Raw genomic sequence first — 23930 nt, forward strand, 5'->3', positions numbered from 1 at the left:
TGTGTGTGTGTGTGTGTGTGTGTGTGTGTGTGTGTGTGTGTGTGTGTGTGTGTTGGGGGTGGGAGAGGTGTTTCCCAGTCCTGGGGACAGTTCTGGCTCTGGGTGCCCTGGGTGGCATGGGGAGGGGGTCAGGTCTCCACAGCTGAGGGATTTCTAGAGCCCAAATGTGGCCAAGCTCCTCGTAAGGTCATTTTTACTAGCTCACAGCTCAGAAGTGGAAGCTGGGCTTGGGAGGTCAGGGGGCCCCAGCTGTCTGCTGAGTTCAGAGCAGTTACATCCCAGGGTGCAAACGCACTGAGACCCAAGAGGCCAGGACTACATGGCATACATACGGGAACACATCAAACGCAGTTTGCTGCTTGTAAAACTCTCTTCCCAGGGGAGATTCAGACTGGCTCTCCCGTGGCCAAAGTTTCTGGATTTTATTTCCTTGTCAGCCAGAGGAGGAATCATGGAATTTAAAGCTGAAAGTAATCTTAGAGATAATCTTATGTTCAACTCCACTCATTTTACAGATGAGGTAAAGGAAGCCCAGAGAGTTTAAATGACTTTCTCCAAGTCACACAGCCAGTAAGTAAGTAATGATTGATATATGCCTGGGCTGGTGGACAGAGAGCTCTGGGGCTTGGAATCAGGAAGACCCGAGTTTAAATCTAGCCTCAGATGCTGTATGACTCTAAGCAAATCACGTAGCCTCTCCTAGCCTTAGTTTCCTTGTCTGTAAAAGGGGGGGTCACAATAGCACCTACCTCTCAGGGTTGTTGTGAAGATTTGATGGCATAAAGAGCCTAACACAGTCCCCAATATATCGTTAGCATCACATAAATGTTATTTTATATATATGCATCTATATTTTACTTTATATATTTATATATGTATATTAATTTAATATATTTACATATAATTATTTTTATTATATTATATCTATTTATATGTATATTCATACTATTTTATAGTATATAATTTATACTATTTATATTATATTTTATTTGCATAAATTATAATATATGTACAGATTATTTATTTACTTTGTGTGTTAACATATAAATTAATATTATTATTTGGGCAGTGAGTTGAATAGAGTGCTGGGCCTGGAATCAGAAAAATTATTCTCTCTAAGTTCAAATCTGACCTCAGACACTAACTGTATGACCCTGGGCATGTCACTTTACCCTGTTTGTCTCAGTTTCCCCATCTGTAAAATGAGCTGTAGAAGGAAATGACAAACCATTAGCTGTGCAACTATGGGCATGTCACTTCACCCTGTTTGCCTCAGTTTCTTCATCTGTCAAATGAACTGGAGAAGGAAATGGCAAACCATGCCAGTATTTTTCTGAAGAAAACTCCAAATGGGGTCATGAAGAGTCTGGCAAGACTGAAAAAAAATGACTAAACAACAGCAATGAATTATTATTATGTGGGATTTGAACCCAAATCCAATGCTTTGTGACACCAAGATGCCTGTTTAATTCAGAGAAGGCATTGAGAGGTTATGGAGAATAGGGAAAGTGAGTTCTTCAAATGTACACTCAGGGCGTTACTATGGTTAATGAGGCAGTGTGTGGGTGTGTGTGAAATCTTTCCAAACCTCAGTTTCCACAGAATATAAGATGATGATACTTGGGCTAGCCATCTCTCACCCAGGTGGGAATGAGGGAAGTCTATAAAGCTATATAAAAAGTGAGTTTTATCGTTCTACTTGGCAGTTGGCAGAACTAGAAACAATGTGGGAAAGGAGCAGAGAGGTGGGTTCCTAATGATTGAAATGTCCACCATCATGCCTTGAACATTAGTGGGCAGGACATCTTCATGTGGAGGCTGGAAAGTTATAAAAATAGGTGGTAGACCCAGCTGTGTGACCCTGGGCAAGTCACTTGACCCCCATTACCCACCCTTACCATTCTTCCACCTATGAGCCAATACACAGAAGTTAAGGGTTTAAAGAATAAAATAAAATAAAATTAAAAAAATAGGAGGTAGAAAGGGCTCTAGAAGACTCCAGAATGCCTGGCTGCCTCCCTTAGTAGGGGTTCAATCAGTGCTGATTGGTTGATGATTTCTCTCCCTGCCTTCTCCAGTACCTTCTCCTGATTGAGTTAGCTTTGAGCTAAGACTTCATTTTCTCCCTTTGGGTCAGTTGCTATTTTGGGCTCCAGTGGCTGCCTGGAGGATGAGAGGAATGGGGTTCACTGGAAGCCCAGCGATCCTGGAAGCAGCCTTTGTCCTGGACCTGCCTTTCCCTTCAGTGCCAGTGTGGCTGGGGCTAGGGAAGGGGCAGGTGGGAGGAGGGGGGACGCTGCTGGGAACAATGGGGCAGCCTCCCTGCTGGTGAGAGCTGGGAGCAGGCTTGGGGTGGGTGTGAGGAGTAGGACCTGCTGCCTTTTAAGAGGGGGGCCTAATGGTCTTAACAGGGCATCCAGTATATTTCTTTTCCTCTTCACACCCACCCATTGGCTTGCTGGCGTTGACCCCTGGCTGTGGAAAAGATCTGGCCCCTGGGGAGAGCTGGGGAAGAGGGCAGCTGGAATGACAGCCTTGGAAAGAGAATTTCTCCCCAACAGGAAGAGATATTTCTATCTTTCTTCCAATACAGTTTATTTCTGACTCTGCTGCCTAGTGGGTGTTTTTCTGAAACTCTTCCAATTAGTGGAATTAAGAGGAAAAACAGAGGTGGATGTGTGTATCCAGACTTCCATGGTGTCAGTGAGGGAGGAAGCCTGGGGTGGTGGAAAGAGCCCTGGGCTAGGAGGTAGCAGATCAGGGCTCTGAGAGGAGTTCACTGCCCATGTGAGCAAGGAGGCAAATTGTTTTCATCTCTCTGGGCTCTAGGATCCTGCCTCTAATGTATTCTATGTGTGTGGCCGTAGGCAAACCCTCTCACTTCTCTAGCTTCTATTTCCTCATCTGGAAATGAAAGGTTGGACTAAAAGGTGCAAAGAATGGATCTCAGGCTTGGATTCTAGAGTTCTGTGTGTCTCTGAACAAGACAAAAACTACCTGCCTCAGTTTCCGTATGTGTAAAGATGGGGATAATAATGACATCTACCTCCTGGGGTTGTTGGGAGGACCAAATAAGATTACAATCATAAAATGCTTAGCCTAGCTCCTGGTACATAGTTCTATATTTTGTTGTTGTTCAGTCCTTTCCATTGTTTCTGACTCTTTGTGACTCCATTTCGGGTTTTCTTGGCAGAGATAACTGGAGTGGTTTGCCAGCTCATTTTCCAGATGAGGAAACTGAGGCAAACAGCTAAGTGACTTGCCTAAGGTCACTTTGCTAATGTCTGAGGCTGGCTTTGAACCTACATCTTCCTGACTGCAGGCTGGGTGCTCTATCCACTGTGCTATAGAAATGTTAACTATTATTGCTGTTGCTGTTGTTTTTGTTGTTGTTGTTGTTGTTACATGAACTCCTTGGATCCTTCCAGATCTAGATTTATGATCTGATATTCTTTTTTTTTTTTTTAATTTTTTTTTTTAATTTTAAACCCTTAACTTCTGTGTATTGACTTATAGGTGGAAGAGTAGTAAGGGTAGGCAATAGGGGTCAAGTGACTTGCCCAGGGTCACACAGCTGGGAAGTGTCTGAGGCTGGATTCGAACCTAGGACCTCCTGTCTCTAGGCTTGGCTCTCAATCCACAGAGCTACCCAGCTGCCCCTGATATTCTTTTTTTAAAAAAAACAAAACAACCTTTAATATTTGTCTTAGAATCAATATCAAGTATCAGTTCCAAGACATTCTGTTTTAGAATCAATAGTGTATTGGTTCCAAGGCAGAAGAATGATAAGGACTTGGAAATTGGGGTGAAATGACTTGCCCAGAGTCACACCAAGTGTCTAAGGTCAGATTTTAATCCAGGACTTTCCATCTCCAAGCCTGGGTCTCTAGCCACCTGGATGCCCTGATTCTATATTCTTTAAGCAATCTTCTGGGTCTTAGTTCTAGGTGACAGTGTTTCTCGTGGCATTGATATTCCACGTTATAGAAATACTAAGGTTCCTTTTGGTTCAGACATTCTCTGTTTCGTGGTGAGATCCTTGAGAGTTGGGATGATTTCACTTTTTGGTGTCTGTATCCCCCGCATTTAGCACAGGGCTTGCTCGTTGCTTGATTCTAAGGTCCTTCCCAGATCTTCCATGATATATTCTTTGTTTTAAAGCCTTTTCCAGTACTTCCCATTCTATGATTCTCTGAGGGGCCAGCTTATTTCTAATGGGAGCTCTGTGAGCGAGGTTTCCCTTTGTTAATGAGAGCATATTTCCCAAGGCAGACAGAGGTCTCCTTTTGATCTAGCTCTGGCTTTTTGAACTTTGCAAACTTTCTATGGGATAGGAAAGAGGATTTTTAATCAGGACCAGAAGTCCTAGGCAACTTCAAAGGTAGCTTTAACTAGGTCCTCAATTTCCATTGAGTAGAGAGCCCTCTGGGAGATAGTCCAGGACTCCACAGAGACTTTTAACAAGTCAGGGGTTCACCAACAGGCACCCCCAGCAATTATAGGCAGGGCTGAGTTGAGCTGAGCTGACTGGTAACTTCCCTTTTATCCTTATTCTGGCCAAGGCAAGGTTAGAAATTCCTTGCTTTCAGGATTTTTTTGCTGAGGCCCTGGGACTGTTTTCTGTGGGCAGGGTTAGAAGAGATTCACAGCTAAACATCAACTGATGCCCTTCCATAGTCCTTTGATTCCTTAACCCTAGGGAGACAACATGTGCAAACCATTGGAAAGAGCACAGGGGCTTGGAGACCCTTGGCCTCGTCTTGATGACTCTGCTACTGATTTGATAAGACTCCACAGAATATAAGTACTGAAAGTAACCTTTGTTGTTGAGTTATTTCTTTAGTGTCTGACGTGGTGACCCCATTTGGAGTTTTCTTGGCAAAGATACTGGAGTGGCTTGCCATTTCCTTCTCCAGTTCATTTTACAGATGAGGAAACCAAAGCAAACAGGGTTAAGTGACTTGCTCAGGGTAACACAGCTAGTAAAAATCTGAGACCAGGGGGCAGCTGGGTAGCTCAGTGGAGTGAGAGTCAGGCCTAGAGACAGGTCCTAGGTTCAAACCCGGCCTCAGACACTTCCCAGCTGTGTGACCCTGGGCAAGTCACTTGACCCCCATTGCCCACCCTTACCAATCTTCCACCTATGAGATAATACACCGAAGTACAAGGGTTAAAAAAAAAATCTGAGACCAGTTTTGAACTCAGGAGGATGAGTGTTTCTGACTCCAGGCTCAGCACTCTATCCATTGGAACACTAGCTGCTGGAAAAATAACCTTAGAGACCATCTAGTTCAAGGATTTTTAACCTTTATTATATCTTGGACCTCTTTGGCCATCTGGTGAAACTAATGAATACATAATATAAGATTCATAGGATTATATAAAGAACCAGTTATAATGAAGTGCATTTATTAAAATATTATTAAAAAGTTCACAGAGCCCATATTAAGAACCTCTGACCTAGTTGGATTCATTCATTTTACAAGTAAGAAAACTGAGGCCCAGCAAGGGAAGATGATTTACCCAAAGTTACAAAGATTCTCTAGGGGAGGGGATTGTCTCACTTTTGTATTTATATCCCCAGTACCTAATACAGTTTCTGGCAGGTAATAGGCATTCAATAAATTGGCACTGATTGGTCATCAAATAAATTTCCATTTGAGAAGTGCCTCTAACCCCCCCCCCCCCCTTAAACAAATTCTTTGGCATACTGTGATTTTTCACTAAACTTTAACTGTCTAGAGGACATTAAATTGGTCAGTTTTATTTTCCTGTCCGACCTTTGGAGAGCTGGAAAATTGGGAAGGGGTTGCTGGAGAAGATATTTCCTAGGATTTAGAGCATTGAAGAGACCTTAGAGAATTCCTCATTGAGGCCAACCAGCCCTCATTCTCCTTTTTTATTTATTTATTTTTTTAGGAAGAGGACACTGAGGCCAAGATTTGGGGAAGGGGCTTGCCCAAGGCCACAAAAATTTATGGCTAGGCTAGAACAAGAGCCTGAATTTCCTCACATCAAATCCAGTATGTGTTTTTTTTTCTATTACACCCAACTGCCTGGCCAGAATTTCCTGAGAGATAGTATTTCTGAAATGGTAACCTCAGAACAAAACCCTGGCACTCTCTAGCCCCATCAGCCTAGGTCTCTTACCCCTTCTTGTCAGGCAGATTTAAGTCAGAGAGAATTGGAAGTCATTTGATAGGTGTGGTTGTTAAATTGGTTTCTTGGGAGTGTAGGTCATTATTGCACTCGGCCATGTGAGTACCATGTGTTTCTTGTTGAACCAATTAAAGAGAATAGCAGAGCCAGGGCTATAATTGTTTCTTCTCTTTCCTGTTAGAAAAAGGGCTAAGCAGGAATTTATACACATGTATACATATAATATACACACACATATGTACGTGTATATTGTTGAGTTGTTTCAGTTGTGTCCAACATCTCATGACTCCATTTGGGCTTTTCTTGGCAAAGATATTAGAGTGATTTTCCATTTCCTTCTCTGGCTCATTTTACAGATGAGGAGACAGAGGCCAACCGAGTTAAGTGACTTATCCAAGGTTACATAGCTAGGAAGTGTCTGAGGCCAAATTTGAATTTGGGAAGATGAGTGTTGCTGATTCTAGGCCTGATGCCTGTCCCATGTGTGTCATGTATACATGTATATATTTATATATTATTGTATATATGTATATAGATAGAGAGAGGTATATAGAAACATAAGTAGATAGATAATTATAGGTATGTAGACATATCAGGTGGTATTACTAGAAGGTCCATATGACCTAGACCTCTGGATGATGATTGTTATATTTGGAGCCAAGAACGATATAGATTATGAGCTCTAAGGGACCATACAAGCCGTTTAGTCTAACTTCCTCTTTTTGCAGAAGGGGAAACTGAGCCCAGAGATAGCAAGGGCTTTACTCAAGATCACATAGGCAGTGAGCGGCAGGGCCAGGTTCTGTCTAACTCCACATCCAGAGCCCTCTCCCCTGTCCTATGCAGTTCCCTCCCTTTGCCACTTATTACTGGACATCTCTGGGGCTCACTTTCCTTCTCTCTAAGATAAGTAAGTTGGAGCAGAGCAAGGGTTCTTAATCTGGAGTCCGCAGACTCCCGAGGGGTCTTTGGATAGACTTCAGGAATTGTGTGAAGCTATGTGGCAAAAAATTGCATCTTTATTTTCACCAACTTCTAATGGAAACCTAGCATTTCCTTGATTTATTTAAAAACATTCCGAAAGGGAGCCATAGGTTTCACCAGAGTGCCATAGGGGTCCGAGACACACAGAAAAGCGTATAGACCTTTGGGCTAGATAATCTCCTAAGACCTCTTCTTGTTTAGGATTTTTAATAGGATTTACTCTACTGAGCAGTAGTGTTTTTGTTCACTTGTTTCAGTTGTGCTTTACTCTTTGTGACCCCATTTGGGGTTTTCTTGACAAAGATACTTAAGTAGTTTGCCATTTTCTTCTCCAGCTCCTTTTACAGATGAGGAGACGAGGCAAACAGGGTTAAGTGACTTGCCCAGGGTCACATCGCTAGTAACTGAGGTTGGACTTGAACTCACAAAGGTGAGCAGTTGGTTTGAGAAGAGGATAGTTCTACTCTTTCCTGGTCAGACCACAGCTGGAGGCGGTTCCATTTCTAGAATCAACATTTGAGGAAGGACATGAGGGAATTGGAGGAGATCTGGAGGAGTGCGATCAAATTGGTGGGGAAGGATCAAAGATCCTAGAGGATTGGTAAAATTAACTGAGGATGTTGAGTGTGGAGATGGGAAGACCAAAGGGAGAAATAATGGCTGCTTTCCAGCACTTGAAGGCTGTCATGCTGAAGAAGGATTAGACCAATTGTGATTGGAAAAAAAAAGTCAGAATTAAGAGGAATGGGTGGAAGTTGGAAAGATGCCGAACTTGGCTGGACAGAAGGAAAAACTTGCGAATGACAAAAGTGGAGTGGGCCACTAAAGGAGGGAGTGACTTTCCCCATCACTAGAGCAACAGGACAACCATGTGCCATAGATCTTAGAGGGGATTATTGTTCAGGTATGAGTTGTGTTTGATGGCCTCCGAGGGCCCTTCCAGTTCTAGAGTTCTGTTGTCACTCCGGAGGGTCTAAGACTCTGAGCTAAGAGCTGGTGATATCATCCCCTCCCCTGGTTTGCTGAGGTTTGCCAGAGCCCTAGGTTGTCTGGGAGCATGGACAACACAGTCTTGTTAGTGGTTTCCAAAGGACAGTTAATTAAGAACATGAGTGAATGGATAGTTATTAAGGACACCCCAAGCCCAGCTATTAAGCTCTGATAATTATTTTCACACTGGGTTCTTAAAAATGAAACATGCTTGTAGCTCGTTAACCAGCTGTGGACGGCGGGAGTGTGAGCAGAAACCTCTGTGAGTGGCAGGTTTCATTGTTCCCCTGTTCTTTACTCCCTTGCCTTCATCAGAACTGATGTTTTTTTGTCTTTTCCTCTTCTCTCTAGGATCCAAGAATTTCAGCTTTAATTCTTGACAGACTCCAAGTGCCTGAATATCTCCAGAGGAACCGGTTGGAAGGAGAGAGTCGCTGTGATGTGTGCGCCACTCACCTGAACCAGCTTAAGCAAGAAGCCATCCAGATGGTCCAGGTGTCTTCCTGTCACGAGAAGCCTGACCATCCACATGGTCCTGGGGCCCTGGCCCGCTTGGCATCCCAGAACCTGGCCACTCATTGCTCCTTGAGTGGAGACTTGCCTTTGGCCTCAGGGCAAGTGGGGAAGCAGCAGGCTTCTCTCTTCCCTGGGGCAGAGAGGAAAAAAGCTCTAGCATGGCCCCCAGGCTCTGCGGGCTTTCCCAACTCCAGCGTTCAAGTCACTGTGGCTCCCACAGGCCTCGGGGGTGCCTTGAGTTCTGTCACCATCCAGGCTCAGCAGTACCTGGAAGGCATGTGGAGTATCTCCAGGGTGAACAGTTTCCTCCCACCAGCTTGCCTGGTAAGTATTGGTAACTTTTGCTCAAGTGAAACCAAACCCAAGGAAAATCATTTGTAAGGATGCCTAGAGCAGCCATCATAGAAAAGATGGTCCAAACCATGTTCCCTGCAAAAGAACTTTTTGTTAACCCTTTCTAGACAGTCTCATAGTCTCATCACATAGAATGAGGCTCTTACCTTGTTCCTAAACTAGAATTGGGCAGAGTTATCAATGGTGGTGCATAATACCTCTCCCTCAAAAACCCACCAAAACTTTGAAGGTTCTTGTTAAATGTTTATTGATCTACTGGCTGACCAAATGTTTGTTTCTGTTATTGGTTACCTATAGTAGTCTATTGTGTCTCTACATTGTATGTGTGTACCATGCTGGTTCTCCCAAAAGTTGTAGCATCACTTTTTATCCAGTGTCAACGCAGTTGTCAATGGAAGTTTTACCCTTGCCACGGACATATGGGAAGAGCTTGAAAGCTGCTTCTGCATTTGACCCTGGAGCTCTTGGTTGTTATCACATATTTTGGAAATTAAAATGAATCTTCAGGGGGTAGCTGTTGTAGCCCAATGAGAATTGTCCTTGTCTGTGGCTAATGTTGCTTTGCTTAGATGGGTCTCTTGGTGACAAAGAGTAGCTTATGCTCTTTCCATTTCTTGGAAATGTATTTATTGGGTAAAGGAGAAAGTGGATGGGGAGAGGAGACCAAATCTAGGGTGAGTCAATAAGTATTTATTATTTACCTATTATGTGCCAAGTACTCTATTAAGTTCTAGGGAATCAAAGGAAGGTGAGAGACAGTTCTTGTTCTCAAGGAGCTGACGGTCTACAAGGGGAGACGATGGTTTTGGAATCAAGAAATGAAAGAAACCAAAAGCCTTGTAGATCAACAATGTCAAACTCAAATAGAAAGGGATTCCTTTGAACTGCATAGTGGCTTAGAAAATCACAAATTAATAATGTCTGTGCCATAGCATACATTTATTTTGTTTGACATTTCTCGTTTAGATTTTAATCTGGTTCTGATCATAATTATATAAATGTTGCCTGTTATGATAATTTCTTTGGAGAAATTTAAATGATGTAAAGCCATTACCATAATAGGGAAGCCCAAAGAACCCAGAAACCACCTCACCAAACACATACTTGATCTTGCCAGGTTAGAGAGACACAACCACCAAGGGCCACACTAATTTAGAGTACAGATTCATTGACTGAACTTTGGAGAGGAGAATAACAGCAGAATATGAGTGCTTTCATCTTATAAAACAGCGATAAAGACAAGTGAGATAGAAGTGGAACAAGAACCTACAGAAAGCTTGCTATGAGACCAAATTAAACCATATAATTCCAAGTGGAAAATAGATATGATTCAGATTGGGAGGTCCTTCATATGCTTTTGTTGGTGGATTGTATTGTAGTGTTTGCATCAAACCTCTGAATACCATAGGATCTCCTCAATAACATTCATAGTTACTCATAATAAACTGGATATGCCACATGGCAGAAAATAATTACATGAAGAATATACATATATATACATATATATATTCCAGATTTTGATATGCATTTGGATAGGTAGTTCAGTGATTTAATCCAATAGTGCTAACAATGCCTAGTCAAGAGCTGTATAGACAGATTGCTGGCCCCAAAATTGAATGGAGAGAGGAGAATGAGTTTGATTGCATTTAGAAAAGTGTGTGACTTTTAATGATCCCAAGAAGCTCTCTGGTACAAATCTCCATCTTTTTAGTACTAGCATTCTCTTGGTGTTGCCACCTAGCCATGGATAATCTCCAAGGAATCATAATTATAGGTGACCCAGAGAGAAATGGAGAGATGCTGAGTGGGTATGAATATGTGAGCTACAGAATGTTACTCATGATCACTTTCATGTAAGAAATGGATTAAGAGATATTATGAAGGAAATGTATGATCAGAAAAGAAGGAGGACCAGTTGTACCATAAGAACAAGGCATAATAGGTGAACAGTATGACGGTTGCACTGGTACCCAGAGGCTGCTCAAAGACCTTGAAAGAGAAAGGCTTCTATCTAATGAGATAGATCTTCTTTAGGGAATTTCTAGGTGCATAGGCTGAGAAGATAAGAATTGACAAAAGGAGTGCCTGCCCTGGTATGATTGTAGGGCAATCAAAAATTGAAGTATAAGGTGATTTAGCTTTTTTTGGAAATTATGGAATAAGTCTGATTCTCACTGAACTGGCAATCTGATAAGAACCACAGGATTTTTTTTCTTCTCAGTTGAACTGTTGTCTCATGCATCCCCATTTTAATCTCATTCTCTCATTGATATCTACAAACATTTATTGACATTTACTTTGAATAAGACCATGTGTTGCAAGCTCTGGAGGAAATAGAGGTGAATATGATCCATTGTGAAGCTCACAGTCTAGAATGGGGGATAAAATTGGGATTCAGATAGCTATAACTCAAGGCAAGATACAAGAAAGGGTACAAATTGTAAATTTCTTTCTCTTTTTAAAATTCTTACCTTCCATCTTAGAATCAATACTGTATATTGGTTCCAAGGCAGAAGAGCAGTAAGGGCTAGGCAATGGGAGTTAAGTGACTTGCCCAGGGTCACACAGCTAGGAAGTATCTGAGGCCAGATTTGAACCTAGAACTTCCTGTTTCTAGATCTGACTTTCAATCCACTGAATCACCTTAGTTGGTCCCAAGTGGGAAATTTCTGTTCTATTCCTTTTTAAATAGTCTAATGATTGACCTATCTTCTTTGTCAGTCATTTCTTTCCTTGATTTATCTCATACTACTTAAAAAATTAAATTAAATCTTTTAAAGAACAAAAATCTATTTTACTCCTTTTTCATCCCTCATTGAAAGAAAAAGAAAAACAAAACCTTTTAACAATATGTGCAGTCAAGTAAAACAAATCCATACATTTTCCATGTCCACAAAATATATATCTCTATATGTTCTATAAGTCTTGACTCTTTTATCTCAGGAGATGGGCAACATTTCATTTTCTTTCTTGAATGAAAACCTTCATTGGTGACTTTAAGGCTGTACATTACTTACATACTGATGGGGAAGCTGAGGCCTAGAGAGAAATGATTTGTCCAGGATTTGAGGCCCAGGAAGGGGAAACAATTTAGTAATAAAGCCCAGACTAGCAAGATACAAGCAAGATATAAGAAAGGGTACAAATTGTAAATTTCTTTCTCTTTTTAAAATTCTTACCTTCCATCTTAGAATCAATACTGTATATTGGTTCCAAGGCAGAAGAGCAGTAAGGGCTAGGCAATGGGAGTTAAATGACCTGCCCAGGGACACACAGCTAGGAAGTATCTGAGGCCAGATTTGAACATCTCTGATTGGAAACCCAATGCTCTTTCCATACTGTATCACAATGATCTAATTTCTAGGGGTTTGCATTTGGATGATAGAATTGTTTTAAAATTTGAATTATTTTTTAAAAATTTGCAAGGGGTCAATTGGTGGGAGATACAACAAGAGCTAAGAGAATAGGATGGCAAATGTTTATTTCATGAAAGGGAGGATTCTTCAGTAGCTCCTCTGAACTTAATTTTAAAATTAGAATCTTGGGAATGATCTGACTTTCCCTCTTTTAGAGCTGAAGATATTAATGATAATACCTAACATTTATATCATACTCACTGTGTAGCAGGTATTGTGCTAAATGCTTTACAAATATTATCTCACTTGATCCTTATAAGAATCCTGTGGAGTGGATGCTATTATTATCTCCATTTTATAGTTGAGGAAACGGAGACAAAGGTGGAGTGACTTACCTGGAAGTATCTGAGGCCACATTGATCTCAAGTGTCCCTGACTCTAGACTCAGAACCCTCACTTCTGCTTCCTCAACAGAAGAGAACTCTGAAGTGTGTTTAGTTGTTTCATTTGAATTGGAAAAAAAAAGTGTGTCCACCTTTGGAAAGAAGACGCTTTGGCTGTTAGTGGTGGTGTCTGGTTGGGGTAGAAGTTCAATGGAGAGACAAGGTGGTCAAATATAGTTCAGATTCTCCAGAACACATCTGGTTCCCAAGATCACTAGGAGTCTATGGTTTATTCTGCTGCCACCCAGAAGCCAGTTCCCATCTTCTAGGAGCTGTTAGGACAGCCACCTCATGAAGGAAGTCTCTATCTGCCTCCTGTACTGCTTTACTCTGAGGTTCCTAAGAATAGGAAAATTTTGGAGGGCTGTGAAAAATGACATTCCTGAAGTCAAGTTCTCCAGTAACTGACTGTACTGCTGACTACATAAACTTTGTGGAGTGGCGCTGCCTGGACCTCATAAAAACTTCGTTGTGAAATAGAGGGTAGTTTGCAGAGGTTCCTCCTCAGCTTTGGTTAGTTAGGGAATTGGGGTGGAGGCAGGGGCCAGTGCAGTGAGTTGGCAAGAAATATGGAGCAGGGGCTTGTTCTCCTTCGCAATCCACCGTACAATGGGGGATTCCTTCCACCAAAGGAAGAACACCAGCCCTCTCCTGGAGTAATCTTCTCTGAGACAAGGCAACAGAATACAGGGTGACTCTGGAGTCAGAGGCCTTGGATTTGAACCCTGTAGATGAAGCTTAGTATTTGGGGGACCAAGCCATTGAACCTCTCTGGGTCTTCCTTTCCTCTGTCTTTGGTTTAGCCTTCCAATAATAATAACAGCTGGCATCTAGATCATGCTGAAGAGTTGTTATTTTATGTGGTATGGCTCAGTAGAGGGGAAGGAGGGCCCTGAACATGAAAGAGGCATGAAGCATGGATTTGAATTTGGACTCTACCATTTATTATTTATGTGACCTTGAATAAGTCATGCATTTTGGTTTTTTTATTTCTTCTCAGTTTCTTCATTGTTATTTTTGGCCCAAATCTGTAATTTCATTATTTTTAGACAACTCCAGATGGGGCAACTCTGTCCAATGAAATAGATGAACCAGACATATTTTATAGTCCTTAATCATTGCCAAGGATGCTGAGACTTTTAGTGACTTGTCCAAGGACATACATCTAGTTAATTCTTTTGAGGCAGGACTTGAACTCATTTCTGTTAAAGGCACATTCTCTCTCTCTCTCTCTCTCATTTGGGAAATATGGGCAATAACTCAACTATTTTTTTCATTTAAACACTTACCTTCTTTCTTTGTATCAATTCTAAGACAGAAGAGTGGCAAGAGCTAGGCAATGGGGTTTAAGTGACTTAGCCAGGGTCAATTAGCTAGAAAGTATCTGAGGCCAGATTTGAACCCAGGTTCTCCCAACTCCAGGCCTGGTGCTCTATCATAGCTGCCCTAGTAATACTCTCATCTTACAATTTGAAGAAACTCCTTCTTTCAATGGATACTACCCATTGTTCTCCAATTTATAGTCTTAGATAGTAGCTAGGGACATCGAGAAGTTAAGGACATAGGACTGGCCAGAATCACAATTCTGATGGTTTGGAGGCAGGACTTTGAACTCAGGTTATCTTGCTTCAGAGGCATGCCTTCTATCAAAATGTGAGGCTGCCTCTTTCTGAAGATTTATATGAGATAAAGCTAGAAAAGAAAGGGAGAATAAGACCAGAAACTATTCCTTAATAGATAGTTGAAGGATACGAACAAGCAATTTTCAAAGGAAGAGTCATAAGCTACCAACAATCAAATGAAAAATACTCCAAATGACAAAAAAATTAGAGAAATTAAAATTAGATCAACTCTAAGGTTCTACTTCATATCCATCACATTGGCAAAAATGACAACAGAGAAGAATTACAATTGTTGGATGGGTTGTAGAAAAATAGGCACATTCACGCACCGTTGGTAGAGTTGTAGTTTGGTTCAGAGATTCTGCAAAGCAATTTAGAACTACGCTTCCAAAGTCACTAACCTATATTTATGCCCTTTGGCTCACTACTGGGCCTATAACCTAAGGAGATAAAAGAAAGAAGAAAAAACCCAGATGTGCAGAAATAATTATAGCAGCTCTTTTTCTGTAATGGCAAAGAATTGGAAACTAAAGAACTGTCCATTGGCTGGAAAAATTTGAACAAATTATGGTTTACGAATGTAATGATATATGATTTCATGTTAAAGGACAGCTTCAGAGATACTTGGGAAGGTTTGTAGGAACAAATGCAGACTGAAATGCCCAGAACCAGGTGAACAATTTATATAATATGTCAACAACATTGTAAAGAAAAACATCTTTGAAAGGCTTAAAAACTGATCAATATAAATAATAACCAGCCATTATCCAAAGGACCAGTGGTAGATAAAGTATACTATTTCCCTCCTGACAGGGACATGATGAACTCAAGATGTAGAGAGACAACCATTTTGGACATGTCCAAAGTGGGAATTTGGTTTTCTTGTCTATACACATTTGTTTCAAATGCTTTCTTTTTCTTTTATTCTTTGTCCCAATGGAGGTAGGTGAAAGGGGGGAGGGACAATTGTAGTAGTCTTCTTTCTTCCCTGCAAAAAAAGAAAAGAGGCTAGAAGGAATCACAGACAGGAAGGACAGTTTTGAAAGTTACACATTGAATTTATTATATGCTTAAAATGGAAAATAAGCTCTACCTAAGAGGAACCCGCTATTTCTTGTACAATCTTCTCTATTTCTCTTTCTGTTCTACAATGACTATGGAAGTGCTGCTTTTATTGGTGTTTGTTAAATTCAGAATTAAAATAAAAAAAGAAAGAAAAGCTAGGGTGAGGGAGAGGGAGCTGCGTAGTGGAGGGTTTTGAATGCCAGGTCAGTGGAAATATTCCTTTTCAGTTTTCCTAAGCCCCTACGGGGAAGAATTTAGATAAAACTATATTCAGCTTATTTATTACCCTACTTCTTCCTTCTCTATTCCCCTATTGATACTGATAGAGAGGTGGGGAGCTGCCTTATTATTTTAGTTTGAAATTCAAAGCAATGGAAAGAAAACTGAGATTAAAAAAAATTAAAAAGAATTTAAATTTAATTTAAAAAATTTTCTCCATGGTTACATGATTCTTTTTGTCTTCTCTCTTCCCTCCCACCTCCTGGAGTTGACAAGCAATTTCACTGGGTTGTACATATATTATTACTCAAAACATATTTCTACATTAGAGAATTGAAATTTTGTTTGTGGTCCTCATATGCTGCCAAATATTCCCTAAAATGACTCTTTGGATCATCCAAGAAGCTACTTACCTTCTTGGGAAAGCAGGGGCCCTTGGTGAATAAGGTCAGAGGGCATGGAATCTGGGTTCCCTAAAAGGACATAAAATGTGGTCCTTTAAGTCTTATTCTTCTTTCCTACCCAGTTTTATAGTCCTACTGACTTTATTTCAGTTTGTATTGGTATGTGTCTGTGGTGGGGGGGAAGGAAGGGAGGGAGGGGTCAGATAATGGATTTATAATTAGAGAACAGTCACAGTAATCAATGATGGTATTATTAAGCATATAAATAGAACTTTAAGCCTCAGATGAGGTAATTTCCTGCTGTGTCCAGGGATCAATAATTAGAAATAGCCTTAGAATGTTAAAATACCTCTCTGAAGACTTTAGAATTAAATACTTTGGTGTAGACAGTCCCATGAATCTCCTTTTCTTCATTGTATTGTCCATAAAAAGTTGTATGTTTATTTTATTACTAACAAGGGTAATAGAACATAAATTTGGGTGGGGAGGAGGTAGGAGGAGACTTGTGGTTCAGGGTATCTGACTGATAATAGGGGAGCTACTGAGATGCCGATGTGGTTTATCCTAATGGACAAATCCATCTTTTCTAATAAGAATAATCAATGATAACGATAACAGCGAGTGCAATAGGGACATGCATTTTTAATAAAGATTTACAAAGTGCTTTCCTCATAATAATAATGTTGTTTTTAAAAAATCCCCTAAAATGACCCTTTGCATCATCCAAGAAGCTACTTCCCTCATTGGGGAAGTCAGAGTTGGGTTAAGAGCAATGGTAAATAAAGTCATATTCCTTATTTCCTCCTGTAGAAAGATGTATATAATTCTCCTCATCTCTATTTTTGTGGAGGAGGAAAACTGAGGCGTCAAGTTATTGGTGTGACTTGTGGTTGTTGAGTCGTTTCAGTCATGTCTGACTCTTTGTGACCCATTTGGGGTTTTCTTGGCAAAGAGTGGTTTGCCATTTCCTTCTCCAGCTCATTTTGTAAACGAGGAAACAAGCAAATGGGGTTGAGTGACTTGCTCAGGGTTATCTACTGCTCTTAAGAATCTAAAGCTAGATTTGAACTCTAGTTTTCCTGACTCTAAGTCCAGTACATCACTTACCTGCCCAGTGTGACTTGACATAATAGAAAAGAACACTTTGGTTTTGGAATATGAGGCCCTGGGTTTGAATCTCCAGCTCCCTACTAATTAGCTGAATCATTAACCTCTCTGGGCCTCCTCCTCCTCACCTGGGAAATGGGGGGAGTGGAGCTAACTCTTCTCTAGGGGTTCTTCCAGTTCTAAAATCTATGCTCCCAGAGAGACAATGAAGAAAAGTAGACAGAGGGCCAGCTTCCGGAGATTGCCCACCTGTATAGGTCAGTAATCTGCATGGGTGGAGGGAGTTTTTGCACCTTGGGTGAAATCATAGGTCTGGCTGGACCAAAAAAAAAAACAAAATCCCAACAAAAATCTTCCCCCAGGGCACCCATCTAGTAGGTGTCGAAGCCAGGATAATAGTAGTTCACAGCTGTATCATGCTTTATAGTTACAAAGCACTGTACAGACATGATCTCATTTAGTTCTGATAATAGCTTTGGTGTTCTGGGGGCCTTTCTTCATGGGAAGCCAAGGGAAATAGGGAGAATCAAATTCGCTCGTTCATCCAACAAATATTTAACTTCCTATTGTGTGGGGCCTCCACTGGCATTCTCCTCTGGTGCCTCCCCATGCCACAGAGGCAGCCTTGGATCCTCTAAGCTAAGCTCTGGCAGCTATATAGTGCAGTGGATAGAACGTTGGGTCTGGAGTCCAGAAGACCTGAGCTCTGAGCCATCCCCAGATATTAACTAGCTTGGTGACCTTGGGCAAGTCATTTAACCACTGTTTGCCTCAGTTTCCTCATCTGTACAATGAGATTATTCAATCATATCACCTGCCTCCCACGGTTGTTGTGAGATTCAAATGAGAAAATATTTGTAAAGTGCTTTGCAAAGCTTTCAAAATATTAGGCTGAGGGCATAAAGTGGATGCATGTATTGTCCGAGGATCCATCTAGCTAAGTAAGGAGAGATTTTTTACTACAGAGTTGGCCACTGCTGCTCATGGAGAACAAGCAGTTCAACAGTTTTAAATGTATTTAAAAAGCACCTACTCTGTGCCATGGATTCTAGACCTGAAGTAGTCCAGGTGACTCTCACTTTGCTTGGGGCTAAGCCATCATTGGTCCCTGTGGTGGGTTATTTATTCACTTTTCCTCCTTGGCAAGGACTGTCTGATGAACCAAATCCCAACCCTGGCATTGATTTGCTCGTTATCCCATGGTCCAGAGCAGTGGTTCCTAAACTTTTTTGGCCTACCATCCCCTTTCCAGAAAAAATATTACTTAGCCCCCTGGAAATTAATTTAAAAAAATTTAATAGCAATTAATAGGAAAGATAAATGCACCTGTGGCCATCACTGCCTCCCTGGATCACTGCAGCATCCACCAGGGGGTGGTAGTGCCCACTTTGGGAATCACTGGTCCAGAGGGATGGGTCAAGTCTGTGTGAATGCCAGATAATCCTGCTGTCCAGAGACTAGCCTTTTAAGTTGTAAAGAATCATGGACACTATGGGGTGTGTGTGTGTGTGTGTGTGTGTGTGTCTGGGGTGGGAGACTGGGGCAGCACTGTGCTTGTTTCCTGAATGAGTAGCATTTCTGCTAGCTCTAGAAGAGAAGTTTTCACTTTGGATATTACATTCTTGTGGGGGCGATAAGACACAGAAGGGCCTTGGCATCAGAGAACCACAGGGCTCTTGGAAACTTTTCCCAATTCTTTCTTCCTTCAACCCCATCTTTTTTCCATTTCCTTCTCCTATCTCCAACCTAGTATAAAGTAGGAGAAATTGAGACCCTGAAAGAATGACAGACCTGTCAAGGTGACATAGATAGGCCTCAGGGTTGATTTGGAGGATGTACACGGAACTTTTATCTGAGCACGTATCTCTTCTACAAAATCTGTAACAAATGGCCATCCAGACTCCCATTGAGCTAATTAGGGAATCCGGTGATTCTGGTTTATGCTTTATGCTTTGGGACAGCTCTTTCTTAGAAAGCTTTTCCTTACATTGATCAGAAATCTGACTGTAACTCCCTCCTCCTTCCCCCAGTTGCTTCTCTTTCTGTCCTCTGTATCTAAGCAGAGCAAACTTGATCACTCTTCTCCAAGATACCTGACAAAAGACAACTCTTCAGATTCTTGAACACAGCTCTTGGGTTCCTCCTGACCTCACTCTTCTCCAAGAAAAGCATCCTTGGGCTCTTTAACAAATCCTCCTGGCACATCTCTAGTCCCCTCACCCTCCGGGTTACCCTTCTTTGGTGATGCCTTGTCTTGTCAGCATGCAAATGTCTGAAGAGTAGTCCAAGGCACAGCCAACAGATGAGGGAGAGATGGCCTCCAGCTTCGGCAAGGACAGGATGTCTGTGAGGACTTCCTGAAGTAGAGGGACACTTGAGCCAGGCCTTCAAAGAGTGCTAGGATGCCAACAGAGATGGTTAGAGGAGAGATGGACTGGGTAAAGGCCTTGGGGTGGGAGTGTGATGAGCATGAGATCTATTCAGAGAATAAAATCTTGATGAAAATGTTGTCATGAGAAGCCTGGTATGTTGTAGGAAAAAAAATTAGATTCTTTTGCTGGTGAATGGGAGGACCTGAATTCTATTCCATCCTCTGTGATTTATCTGTGTCACCTTGACAGGTCTCTTTTTCAGGGACTTAATTTCTCCTTCTTTAAATCAGGACTGGAAAGTTTCCAGGAACTCTAGGGTTCTAGGATTTTAAGGCAGCTTCCTGCTTTTACATTCCATGGTCTCTATCTTGCTTTTAAAGCCTTTCAAAGCCTGGTCCGTTTCTAGACTTGTCACATTTTATTCCCTTCCAACTGACCTCATTCCTTTCACAAGATTCTCTGTCACTCAATTCTCCTCCTCCTTCCTCACCTCTGCTGACTTCCCTGGCTTCTTTCCTTTCTCAGCTCAAATCCCGCCTTGTGAGAGACTTTCCCAGTAATCCTTAACGTTAGTGCCTTCTCTGGCCAGTTGCTTGCATGCTGTCTCCTCTCTATCCCTTCTTAGCTCATGAGCTTCTTGAGAAGACCCACTGTGTGTTTTTACCTTTCTTTGTACCCCCCAAGTCAGCCTCGCACGTGTTGTTCAGTTGTTCAGGTGTGTTTGACCCTTTGTGACCAGTGAGCCCAGTGAGTGAGGTTTTCTAGGCAAAGACACTGGAGTGGTTTGCCATTTCCTTCTCCAATGGATTAAGGCAGAGTGCCTTAAAGTGGGGTCACATAGCTCGTGAGTGTTTGAGGCTGCATTTGAACCCAAGTCTTCCAGATTCCAGGGCCAGGGCTCCATCCACTGCTCCACCTTGCTGCCTCAAAGGCTTGTTGATTTGAATTTGCTTGACTTCCATGATTTAAGACCTCTTTCAGCTTTGACTTTTTATTTGGTTGTTGTTTTATGATTCTAAAGCCCCCAGCTCTGACATTCTGCGAACGTGAGTCTGTTAACGACAGAAATATTCTCGGAGTGCACTTTGTGACTGGGAGGTGTTTGGGGGCTGCCCAGCAGCTGTTCCAGCCAGAGGGCCAGGTGTTCATCCCTGGGGTCTCTGTGGGAGGTTTACAATGGGGGCAGTTCAGAAAACTACCAGCACTCCTCAAACAGAGAAGATCATCTCTCCAGCAGTGCCTTGTTAAAAAAAAAAAAAAAAGTCTGGGATTGCTCAGAGTTGGTCCCCTGCCCCCACCTTCTCCTCCTCTTTCATGTCCCTTGTCTTATATGACACCAGGTGGAAGCCGGAGGGAGGCAAGAGTGTTCCAGCTTGTGAAAAACTCCATTTTCACTGGTTTGTGAAATTCTTCCTGGTGGGTTTCCAACATCTGTTTTCTTCAGTGCAATAACAGGGGAAAGAGAGCTTCTAGATTTCCTTAACTGGGTAAACAGTTCATTTTCTTTTTTGTTTAAAGGGGGTGGCCAGTGTGAGATGAGAAGAAATAGAGCAATCAGTTCACACAGGCATGTAGTGGGTTTAAAAAAAAATCTAAAATAAATTCAACATCAATTTTCCTTATGAATGGGTAATCCTAGAATGTCCAAGAAGGAATTGCCTTTAGAGACTGTTTATTCCAATCCCCTATTATTGAAAGAACATTAGATGTCAAAAGTCAGAAGATGATTTGGGTTCAAATCCCTGCTTTTACAGTTTCCTAGCTCTATAAACTTCAGCAGGTCACTTTGCTGCTGATTCGTAGTTTCATCATCTGCAAAGTGGGTTAAACTAGATGGGATATTGATATCTAAGACCTCTTCTTGTACCATTATTCTATGTTCTGTGGTCTGGATTCTTCCTAGCTCTGGCATTCTGTGTTCTCTTAGGGAACAAAATGTAAACTGCTGCTGAGAAGGGCGGTTCTGGGTTCACAGAGACTAGTCTTAATTCCGAGGGCTTCTCAGAAGCAGTGATTTTTGGCTCCTTGGGCCATTCATTTTCCCTTGGGAATTTCTTAACCCCCTTCTCCCAGCTCCCTTTTTTCTCCTCTGGGAATATCCTTGAGAACAGGATGTCTTTTACCTGTCTTTTACTTTTCTATGTACCCACGGCACTTAGCATAGAGCCTGGCACATAGTAGATGCTTAATAAATGTTTATTGATTGACCGACATTTAAATTTCATTCCTGTTTTTCTATATATGAAAGATTATGATTCTTTAAAACTCATGTCCAGAGTATAGTGGCACTGGACAGGGTACAGTTAACCCCAAACAGTAGTTCAGCCAGGACATGCCTATTTGCCTTTGGAATGCATTAGCTTTAGTTTGTTTGTTTGTTTTGAAGCAGAAGATTTTCCTTCCTAACTGAGTTTGGCTTAGATTGTTATCGAGAGGAATATGCCTTCTCAGGGCAGTTGTCTGACAGCCAGAGAGGGTGGTCCAGGGGCCTACAAGTTATTAGTGATTATTCCACTAAGGACTCAGAAGAGACTACAGATACATGATATGGACCATTGAGAATCCACTCCTCCCCACTGGCCCAGGGTCTTCAAGGAATTGTACTTTTTTCAATTTCTTCCTGTCCCAATAGAGAGTAGTTAGGATGACCCAAAAGCAAATGCAGTAACCTACTTAGCCAGGGGACACTTGCCTAGCAACTTTAGTTGTCTGAGCAAACAAAAGAGGTTCTGGAGATATCTGAGATCATAAAGTCCCTATGTTGTTGTTTGTTCATTCCGGTCGTGTCCAACTCTTTGTGACCCTGTTTGGGGTTTTCTTGACAAATATACTGAGGTGATTTGCCATTCTCCGCTCCAGCTCATTTTATAGGTGAGGAAACTGAGGCAGGCAGAGTTAAGTGACTTACCTGGGATCACACAGCTAATAAATATCTGAGGCCAGATTTGAACTCAGGAAAAATGAGTCTTCTTGACTCTATCCATTGCACTTCCTGGCTGTCCTGAAGTTCCTCTTCTTTGCTCTTTGGAGAGCCCTCAGTTCCTTTCTCTAAGTCATTGAATCTTATTTTACATAAGATTCTAGCTAGGTTGGAGGTTTGCTTTCCAGTGTTGGGACAACTTAGGAGAGAATGAGGCTGTTACTGGTGGGTAAATTGAGGGCAGCAGAAATCGACAGTTAATAGCTTGATAGTGAAGGCAGAGACAAAAGCACTATAAAAAGTACATAAAAAACCTCAGGAAGCATAGTCACCTAGGGAAATTCAGTGTAGGAGTAAATAGCCCCATGAACCTCCCAGGGCCCCAAGGGCTTTCCTGTTTTATAGCTCAGTATAATAACTGATACTTATAATGATAAAAGCACTTAGAGATGCTCTTCCCTCCCCTGTTTTATAGATGGGAAAATCGAAGGGAAGAGATTAAAAAAAAAAAAAAGAGGGGAAATGACTGGCCCACATGATAAGTAGCAGTGCTGGGATTTAAAATGAAGGCTTCTGTGTCCAAATCCAGATCTCTTTCCACTGTTACAGTTTTCTTTAGTGACCTTGAGCTGGAGCAACTAGGAGGTATGATAATGTGCTAAGCCTGGAGTCAGGAAGATTTATTTTCCTTAGTTCAAATCTGGACTGTGTGACCTTGGACAAGTCACTTAACTCTTTTTCCCCTCAGTTCCTTCATTTATAAAATGAGTTGGAGAAGGAAATGGCAAACTAGTATTTCTGCCAATGGGTCACAAAGAGTCAGACATGGCTAAAAATGGATGAACAACAAGACTTTGAGCCATCAAGAAATGGTTAAGTGATATTCAATGTCCTTTAGTTTAAAAGACAAGGATTTGTGTGGTTTATCCTGTGAAGATTTCCATCTCAAATGGTTCATTAGAAATAATTTTGATACTTAAGAGAGTCAGCTTTAGTAATCTGGAAATTCACTTATGTAAAATGCCTACATGATCAGTACTGGATGATTCTTTGGAATGTCCCAAATTTTCTGAGTAAAGTATATGGTGCTTTAAGGTGACAAATGATTGTTGCCATGGCTGACAAGTGACTGTGATGAGCAAATAAGTTATAGAAATGTAGGTCCTTAGAGGAGATGATTCAGTTAACATCAATGTCAGTGAATGTAATTTATTTCTTAGTTTAGTCTCACTCCATGTGACATTATTGACTTCATATCTAAACAATTCTATTCTCTTATGAGTGTTTGACCATTTTAATAGATCCTTGTACATGGTTTCTGGTTCCTAGTTTCAAGTGTAATCATAGCATTCCTTCCTTCCTTCCTTCCTTCCTTCCTTCCTTCCTTCCTTCCTTCCTTCCTTCCTTCCTTCCTTCCTT

General features: G+C 41.5%; 1 protein-coding gene across 1 annotated transcript in view; it reads left to right on the plus strand.

Annotated features, from left to right (window-relative positions):
- KIF26A (kinesin family member 26A) overlaps nucleotides 1-23930 on the plus strand; it is a 163759-nt gene that overhangs the window by 52082 nt on the left and 87747 nt on the right. Inside the window, exon 3 of the mRNA XM_044659913.1 lies at nucleotides 8485-9026. Coding sequence (XP_044515848.1) covers nucleotides 8485-9026 — 542 coding nt within the window. The remainder of the gene's footprint in view (nucleotides 1-8484; nucleotides 9027-23930) is intronic.

This window comes from Gracilinanus agilis, chromosome 2, assembly GCF_016433145.1.
Source record: "Gracilinanus agilis isolate LMUSP501 chromosome 2, AgileGrace, whole genome shotgun sequence".
NCBI classification, from domain to species: domain Eukaryota; kingdom Metazoa; phylum Chordata; class Mammalia; order Didelphimorphia; family Didelphidae; genus Gracilinanus; species Gracilinanus agilis.